This window comes from Crinia signifera, chromosome 2 (genome assembly GCF_055691185.1).
Source record: "Crinia signifera chromosome 2, ASM5569118v1, whole genome shotgun sequence".
In the NCBI taxonomy this organism is placed as follows: Eukaryota; Metazoa; Chordata; class Amphibia; order Anura; family Myobatrachidae; genus Crinia; species Crinia signifera.
In genome coordinates, this window is record NC_139218.1 from 99,458,613 (window position 1) to 99,468,352 (window position 9,740).

Below are 9,740 nucleotides of genomic sequence, written 5' to 3' on the forward strand. Positions count from 1 at the left end.
GGTCAACATGGGGTTTTTCCACAGGTTTTTTACCTGAATGTCGACATGGACACAGTTTTAATTGCGCCACTCCCCTCGCATGGCTTGCTGCGCTCACCATGCTTCGGGCACGGTACCTGCCTCTATATGCTCAGCACACTATTTTATTCTACCACCACTCCCTAGTGGATGGTAGGGCATGAAATACCGCCTGTTGGCACATGTCGGCTCAAAAAACAGTGAAAAAACCCATGTCGACCTTTTCACTGTTGACCTAATCCATGTGGACCTAGACACCTGTCGACCTTGTCCCATGTGGACCTAGACACCTGTCGACCTTCCAGTATGTCCACCAACGGTGTAGACCTAATGACTGTCGACCAACCGACCATATCCGGAATGTATGTAGGAGGGACCACGCAGGATTCTCCGATACCTGCTGCGATCCCTCCTGCTCCCCTTGTGGCCGCATCCCCATAAGTTTCTATGGGGGATGCAATGTTACCCGATGTATCAACATTGGGCAGCATTGAAGTGGGTTCCTGGGCTACCACCATTCTGAAATGGTGGTAGGCCATTATAGCCTATGGGCTAGGATCCAATTAAAAATAGGCTCCTTAGCAATGTATGTGTATTGGACATGTCAAATAGAATAATTTGGTTGCAACTAAATTATATCAATGTACTCATTTAATATGTGTAAATAGACTTGTATGCTGTAGTTAGCTATGTACATTTATTTTGTTAAGCAGTAAAAAATATCCCAGTGCTATTTGCAGGTGATTCCAATTGGTTATGAGTTTGTAACCTTTCTGCTGAATAGACATCAGACGATGTGCACCCAGTGCTATATCGTCTGCGACTGACCCAGCGGATCCTGGCATTGGCAAATGTATACACACTTTCAGATGCTTGCAGCAATGATGTGTACAAACTTAACTATGTGTGTAAACAGCAATATATATAGCGACATAATCCATCAGGGTTGACGACATACACACTACAGATGGACATCGGAAGCCAAACCTCAAATGATGGCTGGGCATCGGCCATCAATCTTTTGATGCGGTGGCCATTGACCATCACATCAAAATAATTCAAAAGCCCTTTCTTGTGCATGTGCCAACTTCTTCAGGATGTCCATGCATGCACAGAAGTACAGTAGCGTGGCTGGCTTGGCGGAAGGACTATCAAGACACCATCAAATTTTTACTATTCATTGGTGCCAAGCATCTGAATGCTGCCATTGAATGGTAAAACTGCTGCCATTGAAACAAAATCATTGATGGTAGTGAAACATCTTGATGCGTTGTCCATCCCTAATACACACTTGCCGTCACAGCAAGTGGCACCCCCCGAAGCACCAGAAGTTTTTTGCGGCACCCCTAGGCTAAAGGTTTATCATTAAGAAAGTCAGAAACAAATATTAAGCTAAATAAATGGTGTTGATAACTCGTCCTTGGGATCAGTTATGTGATAATGGACAGGATTCACTAATGTCTGTCCCCAATTTGACTATTATATTGGACATAAATAACTTGAATTGGTCCTGGACCACCAACTCAAGGCACCCCTGCAAGTCCCCGAAGGAACACAAGCGTGCCATGGCACACAGTTTGCGAACCACTGGCATAGGAGGTACTAGCTAATACGACACTGGGTTCAATACTGTTAGATGCAAAGGGTTGAAATTGCTGTTGCCGTGGCATTATTTGCAGCCTAATTTCAGCCCGAATTGGATATGTCGCTACTGTACTGAACATTGACACCTCAGCATGTGGATCCTAAAGAAGTGTAGCATGTGCTCCGCTGTTCTCCCCATACTTTACTGTTCCTATTCGGGAAAGGTAAAGTACGTGGTTGATTAAACATGAAAAAGTAAAAAATATTGTGCAAAACTCATGTCCTTTTGTCAATGTCAACATATTGACTGTCAGCCTAAACATTGTTTGTGAGTCATCTGGATCCCATTGATGGGGAGTTCCAGTGGAGTCATTTGATCCAGCGAGTCTGGTTGTCAGTACCTAACCCCACAACCTAACCTTCCCCACAGCAGTCTATCGCTAATTTTGGCATTCTGCAGAATGTTGGCATTTCAGACATTGAGAACATATTGACATTCTGCATATGGCAACATATTCCTTGTCCACATTTCAACATTGTCATTAACACTGTTGCCAATATGAAGTCAATATTATGCAAGTCAACCTCTTATTGCATCCAATGGCCCAATTGTACTAGACAATATTTGACACAATATTGTGGATATTGCCTAGTGTGTACACTCCCTGTCATTAACAATGTGTACTCCTGCACTTTTATAATTACCCCCTCTCTCATCCCGCATGTCTGGTAAGGTCCTTGTTAGTGACTGCCATGCTGCAGCGGCAGTATGGCGGTCACTCCTCCCATCGCCCCCCCCTGCTGTCACTCACCTAGGAGCTGGCATAGCCAAGTGTGTATGCACTTGACGGTGCCTGCTTCCCCCCACTGGGTCCCTGCTGCCGCCAATATTGGAGGTGGGGGGGGGGGGGCATCGGCAAGTGTGTAAAGGGCTTTAATTCACCATATAAACCTACAGCAGAGAACACAATTAAAGGAAAACAATAATAAAGCAAAATAATAGAATTAATATTTCTTAGGCAACTCATTTCTTCAGAAGGGCAGTTGATTGTCCCTTTGGTGACTATGTAAAACTATCTTAAAAATATCTAATATTGCATATGCCTCTAAAGCTGGGTACAAACTGGAAGATATATAGACTGTCCCCTGGAGCATCGGCCACTGTGTACCAGCAATATGTCTGTGAACGTCATTGTTTGCTGACATTACGTCGGCAGTGCAATGCTATGCCCAATATATTAAAAGATCTATAGGCACATTGGGCTGTGTGTACACCTACACCCGTCAGCGGTGATTGAACGCTCAACTGGGCAGGCGCATGTAAATGCACCTACCCAGTTGTGACACCGGGATATGGAGAACATGCTGCCCGCTCCGTACACAGATAGATCTGCAGATGAATTGATCTACAGATATATCTGACAGCGTGTACCCAGCTTAATACTCAGCATTCAGCCCAGGAGTTGTGCAAAAGGGAAGTTCTAAAGGCTTAGGGTTCTTTTCAGACAGTGAATTAATAGCATATATATTCGCCATTACTGCACTTGTCGAAGATGTAACAATACATTAAAACATTTGCTACCAGCCTTGTGCCCTGTGTTTTTGTTTGGAGCGTCACCATCTCCTGTCACATATATATGGATATGTACATTCAGCTGTGCAACCTTGGAGGGCACCGACTTTTTCCAGAGAGTGCCACTTCCACATTTGCTTTTATATAGATGTCTTAAGCTGTGTACATGGGGCAATATGTCGCTGGCAATATATTGCTCAGCAATCATATTGCTCAGTGTCCCATTTTCATCTGCGACCAAAGATGGTCGCAGATGAAAATGTCACACTGCCGGGAGAAGAGGCAGGGGAAGTTGCTGGTCGGAGGAGCATGCTCCTCCGACCAGCGACCATTCAGGGGCTGAAAATGGGAGTGCGCACTCAGCGATTTATCGGTGGTGCACACTCCCATCGCTGGCAATATGGTCGCTCAACAACCATATTTCCAGCGATATTTGATATAATCACCCCTATGTGTACGCACCATTGCTGTGGAATTTTTTTTTCCTTTTCCATAGCACCTTCCTTCACTGGGTATGGATCGACTTGTCTACAGTCATTAAGTTGACCACTTTTGGTCAACACTCCAAATTGTCGACATGCATTAGGTCGACACAAGCAAAAGGTCGACATGGAAAAGGTCAACATAAGTTGTTTTTCTTTTGTCTATGTGTACCACATGCTCTCGCCATGTTTCAGGCACGGTGCCTAGCTGCCGTTGACACCCTGTTATTTTCCACCTCCATGTCCGCTGGCATAGTAAAGTATGAACAAGTCCTTTTTTGAAAAAATTGTGAAAAACTCATGTCGTCCTTTTGTCTATATCGACCTAATGCACGTCTACATTTTTGGTGCATCGACCTTTGGCCTGTCGACCAATAGTGGTCGACCTGACTGTCAACCTTTTTACTGTCAACCATACGACCACATCCCCCTTCACTTCCTTGTTAGTGAAAAACATTAATCCAAGTACAGCTCATTATAACTTCCAAATGATTAGCTTTTTGTCTTCTGTAGTATGTATTTGTGCTGCCCTCCCACCAGCTTTTGCATGGGACCAGAATATATACCATTATACTGAACAGACCTTATAGAGGGAACACACACGAGCGCTTATGCTGTTACATCGCTGTACTACATAAGGAGACATGAGCCAGAATGATGCAAGGAGCAGGGGTTTTACCAGGCAACAGCCTGATCTTCTTACTGGGCAGCTGGGACTTGCCGGCATATGAGGAGATGAGAAAGGGGCGGAGCTTCCTATGTAAAGCAGCTGAAGCCAAATCCTGTGTTACTCTCGGTCATTTAGATCTGTGAACCGGCTTTATCCTGCTATACTGCAAGGGGTGGCACTTCCAGCTACACCTTTCTCTCTGACTATATATATACTGTGCTCGAGATTCAAAGAGAGCCGGTTGCCTGGTTCATGTGGAAAGGAGTGGCTATATTATCACACTGACTCACATCTCCATTCATTTACATGACAGAGTAAGGAGACTTAATGCAACCACTGATTTCTGCAAGAAAGAAGTCCCTGTTGGTGACAGCTCTTTGTTGGAGCAGCGTGCGGTAGCAGTTCTGTAATCTCTTGTCCCAGGGATCAGTGACAGCTGGCGATCTGAGCAGCTCACTGGGCTTCACCATCTCCAGGAGAGCGGATTGTCATACCTAGGAGCAGAGCCTTTCTGGTATTGTGCTTTTCACCTGCTCAGGATTTATCACCACGGTCGCCGCCACTATACACTGCAAAGATGATGCAAATATCTGACACATACAACCAGAGGCACTCATTGTTCAACGCCATGAACAGATTCATCGGGGCGGTAAATAACATGGACCAAACGGTAATGGTGCCCAGCTTGCTGAGGGACGTGCCTCTAGATATAGAGGTGAAGGAAGAGGTCCACAATAGCAACGGAGCTGCCAATTACTTCACTAGGAAAGACATGCACGGCTACTACATTCTGCTAAAATCCATCAGGAATGACATTGAGTGGGGTATCCTGCAGGGAGACGACAGGAAAAAGGACAAGCTCACCACAATGGACATTAGCAGGCTGGAGGATGCAGATGGAGAGGAGAACCTGGAGAAACAGTTCCATTATCACCTCACTGGGCTGCATACTGTGCTCAGCAAACTCACCCGCAAAGCCAACATCCTCACTAACAGATACAAGGAAGAAATCGGATTTGGAAGCTGGGGACATTAACAGCAGAGGCTTATTATAATTATCACCATTTTTAATATTATTTAACGGGTTAGGGTTTATTTTGTATTTTTTTTTAACGTTGACTTGGTGGGGGGATGTCTGATTACTATACAGAAAGTCTGGCTCATATTTTGATGAACCAATTTTATTTATTTTAAGGATATCAAAGGTTTACAGCTAAATCCATGAGATGAATCAGATTTCCTGTAATGCACCTCTAGGTGCGTCATAATACGTTAAGATGCAGTGACTAAAGAATCCTTTTAGCCCTGGTTAACCCTCTCACTGCCTGAGGTTAGCAGCCCAGTTCAATAAAATAACAAATAGATACTGTCATTTCTCGATGCCTTGGTAACATTATATTTGTGGGATCTCTTGGCATTTATGATGCATGGACCCTATCTATTTCCTTGTGTAGTGCATCTTTTCTGCAGTACGTCAATTAGGGTCGCATGGGATTAATCAACATAACAAATGATGCTGATTATCAGTAAGCTCTTCAGTAGAGAGAGATAGAGACAATTGTTTTAATTTGCTTTCTGTTATTAGAAGGGCTGAATAATGTATGATGGGCAGATGGGTGGGGCATGGTGGTAGAAATTCTAGTACAGATTGCATCAGCCTTTCATGATTTTGCACTACTTTTGTAACTGAAACCTTACATAATATAACGCTTATTTTGCACTGTCCCAGAAATGCTTGTATTTAATTATCCTGGAACAGAAGATGAGAGACACAGGACAACACAACTGTAGTGATATGTTTCTTTTTTTGTGTGTGTGTGTGTGATCCAGGGCAGATATTTCTCATTGTGCACAGTGTATTATTAATATACAACATGGCAAAATACAAGCTGGCAATTTAGGCTGTTAAGCCAATGACATACAGATTTACATCCTTTGTAAACATTTTTGGAACTAAATGATGCACCTGTAAAATGTTTAAGTAGGATGTGGAATGGTTCCTTGTCATATGCAAAATAGCAAAAAGTCAAATAAAGCCTTTTTTATTTTGTTGAATACTATATTTTAATAAATAACACAATGTGTATTAACGTGAATATGTGGTTACTGTAAATGTACATTTAAAAAAAAAAAAAAGAGAGAAAATCCTACAAAATATAACTGTCTTTTTCCTGAATACTTCTGAAAAACATATGTATGACATAGGAGCCAGCTCTGGATGTTTGAGTTCCACCATTGTATGTGCTACTGCAGCAATGACCTATGTCTGTGCATTGCATTTTTCATTTATATGGGAAGGGCTTTATATGCACCACAAACTTAGCTTCCTATATATAATAACATATTACTTCATAATACAAGCGTAATACATTTTCTGCATGCATCACCATTGTAATGGTGTGTAGGTCATTACAGATATTGTCAAAAATACACTGCCATTGTTGATTGCCCTGCAGTTCTGTCTCATTGTAAGAGAGTTATGTGGTGAGTAAGGTAGGATATGACACTCCTTTAGTACAGAGGATTAGACGTGACAGAATGTTCAACTAAAGTATACTGGAGAAATATGCAGGTAAATGGGAAGGCACACATAGCTTTCAAAGGTCATTCTTTCTAGATCTACATTTTTAAACTATACAATAAAAACAGTAAATTGGTGTCTTGCAAGTATACCAGAAGCCATTTTGTTGATAATATATCCATAAAATCAACCATTTTGACATCAGCAGGCTTTTGTCATGAATCCAAAATACATATATGTGTACATTTATTTTTTATGGCGCATCTTTGCGACTGATGAGCAACATTTTGGTACTCTTCAGACGTTACTAGATGATCCAGAGTAGATGGGCCAAGTGGTTCTTCTATAGGAACCAGCACTGGGATTTCATGGCTAAATAAGAGCCACAGGGCAGGAAACACTAACCTTTAAAATACAGCCACTTACCGCATATGGATTGCGATAGATATTGGGACTTGAATGCTGTGGGTCCAATAGAAGACTATGGGGTTGTTTTGCATTTTCATCCTGAGAGGGATCCAGTCTGATCCTCTTAGTGCCCCCCCCAGTATGTGTGTCAGCCCCCACATATGTGCAGAGAGGACTCCCAGTCATAAACCCAGAAGTCCTGCCATCGCAAAGGATTACTCTTACCACAAGGGCTGTCTTTTGTGATTTTCTTCAAGTGTACAGTGGTAATAAATTTCATTATGCTTGCGAATGCATTTCAAATTAATGCAATGCTTGATGCAACCTGCCCTGAGGTAGAGATGGATTAAACCTTGGGAAAGTGACATGAAATAAAGTACGATCCAATCAGCTTCTAACTGCTATTTTGAAATGTGAGGAGCTTGGTTCATACTTTATCTTTCTCCACTTTATCTCCCTTCAAGTTACGTGCTCCCCTCTATCATGTTTAAAACACCAAATACATGCGGAACTTGACATTGTGCCCCTTAATATCACAAAACATCTAAGTAAGTGAATATTTATATTTTATGAAAGTTACAGTGGGGCAGGTGCCCGCTTCTCCTGCATAAGGTGGAGAAGCGGGGACCCGTAGTGGCTGAGGGGCAGATTTATTAAGCTTGGAGAAGAGATAAACTGGAGATAAAGCGGAGAAAAGGTAAAAGGAGATAAAGCACCAGCCAATCAGCTGTGTTTGAAAAAGACAGTTGGGAGTTGATTGGCTGGTGCTTTATCTCCTTTTACCTTTTCTCCGCTTTATCTCCAGTTTATCTCTTCTCCAAGCTTAATAAATCTGCCCCAGTATGTATTAAACCCCCCCCCCCCAGCGCTGATAAGGAGAGCCGTTATCCCCAGCGTTAACAGCTCTCCTTATCGGCGCCTCCGGTATCCCAGCGCATGTGCGATCGCACTTCCCCCCCGGTCGGCTGTAATGGGCATATGATGGATCTTGCTATTCCTGCGAGATCTCCAGAGCAGCCCAGAGCCAGCAGCAGGGCTAGCGTTGTCCCCGCAATGGGAATAGGACAACGCTAGCCCTGAGCTGGCAAAGTGGCTGGGGCAATTTAACACCTAGGCGGCTGTTAATACATTGCCCTGGCCGCTAATTACTGGGGGGGGGGGGGGGTTTAGGGGACAGCCCTGCTGAGAAACGCACAGCAGAGCTGTCCACTGCAATCCCCCCACATTAGGGGCGCTGTTCATACATTTAAAAAAAATTCCCCCTCAGTTAACACATGTTTAACACATGTTTAATACATCTGCCCCAGTGTACTTTTATTAAATGCATTCATAAAAAAAAAAAAGATACACACACAGTGAGTAGACAACAATCACAATTAGCAAACAAATATAGTTACTGTGTTTGGTTGGTGGGGACACTTGTTGTGTACCGTCTCTTAATGAGCCACAGTTTGACAAAGCTGTTGCCATGCAACCAGAGTAAAAGGTAGCTATTGATGATTTATGCTGTCTCACTTAGAACCTGAGTCCTTGTGTTGTTGAGGTTGCTAAAGGATAAGCCATGTATCCTATTTATATACCAGTTGCCCAGTGCAATTGCTGCATTTATTCCAGGATGTGTTGTAAATGTTCTGTAACATGATGTTATGATGGTGAAAAACATTGAGTATTTAATATTCATTATAGCAAAAATTGCCACATTGCATGACTCACTGCAGTAAAAAAATCCAAATAAATTGAGGCTTCCAAAGTCTGGACAGTGATATATCATGTAAAATGATAAAAAAAAAACCTTTTAGATTTGTTACCTACTGACATTTGAATACTAATCTTGTTTGCATGCAGTGGTAATCGCCAATTGTAACTGCTGGAGGGGGGAGGAGGTTAACAGAGGACACTCCATTGACTTTTCCTTGTGATCAAGCAGTGGAGTAAATTTATGCAGCATCCAGAAGATGTTGCTGCTGTGGTTATGACCCAGGTTCCACTGCAAGTGGGAATGGAGTCATTGGAACCAGTCCATCCATTCTACATAATATCAACGGGAAAACTGATTGCATCAATTTCTAGTGTACTGTTAATTATTATAACATTTTAAGTGACTCATCTATTCCACTTCTTCGTATAGTTACTAGTTACCGTTTATTGGCTGGCTTAGAGCCGCAGAAGTTTTAATTTGTCTGAAATGCATAAACATGAGCCAAAGTGAGGGCCTTGCCTTGGAAAAATGAAGGTTAGGGAAAGATGGAGCTGACTATTATCCTACTACCAGGTGCTGCTTTGCTACTAGGTTCTGATCAGATATTCTGCGCATGCACTGGACCAGTACTGCATCATCGGATACAGCACGGCTGCAGGTGTTAAGCGATTGATAGTGTGCAATCGTTTGGTGGCAGATATTGGTCGGAACTTGCTGCATTTCTACAAAACAGACATGTCCCTTTGGTACTCTTTACCTAGCACGGCGCCCACGATGTCCATCGC

The 9,740-nt window shown here is 42.8% G+C and overlaps 1 protein-coding gene across 1 annotated transcript; it reads left to right on the plus strand.

Moving 5' to 3' along the window:
* The first annotated feature begins 4,424 nt into the window (after nt 1-4,424).
* MID1IP1 (MID1 interacting protein 1) lies at nt 4,425-6,423 on the plus strand. Its single transcript, XM_083172615.1, has one exon. The coding sequence runs from the start codon at nt 4,905-4,907 to the stop codon at nt 5,361-5,363; it is 459 nt and encodes a 152-aa protein (XP_083028741.1). The 5' UTR covers nt 4,425-4,904; the 3' UTR covers nt 5,364-6,423.
* Nucleotides 6,424-9,740: the final 3,317 nt, after the last annotated feature.

Coding starts and splice junctions, on each gene's coding strand:
- MID1IP1 (XM_083172615.1), top strand. CDS start 4,905: ATGATGCAAATATCTGACACATACAACCAGAGGCACTCATTGTTCAAC.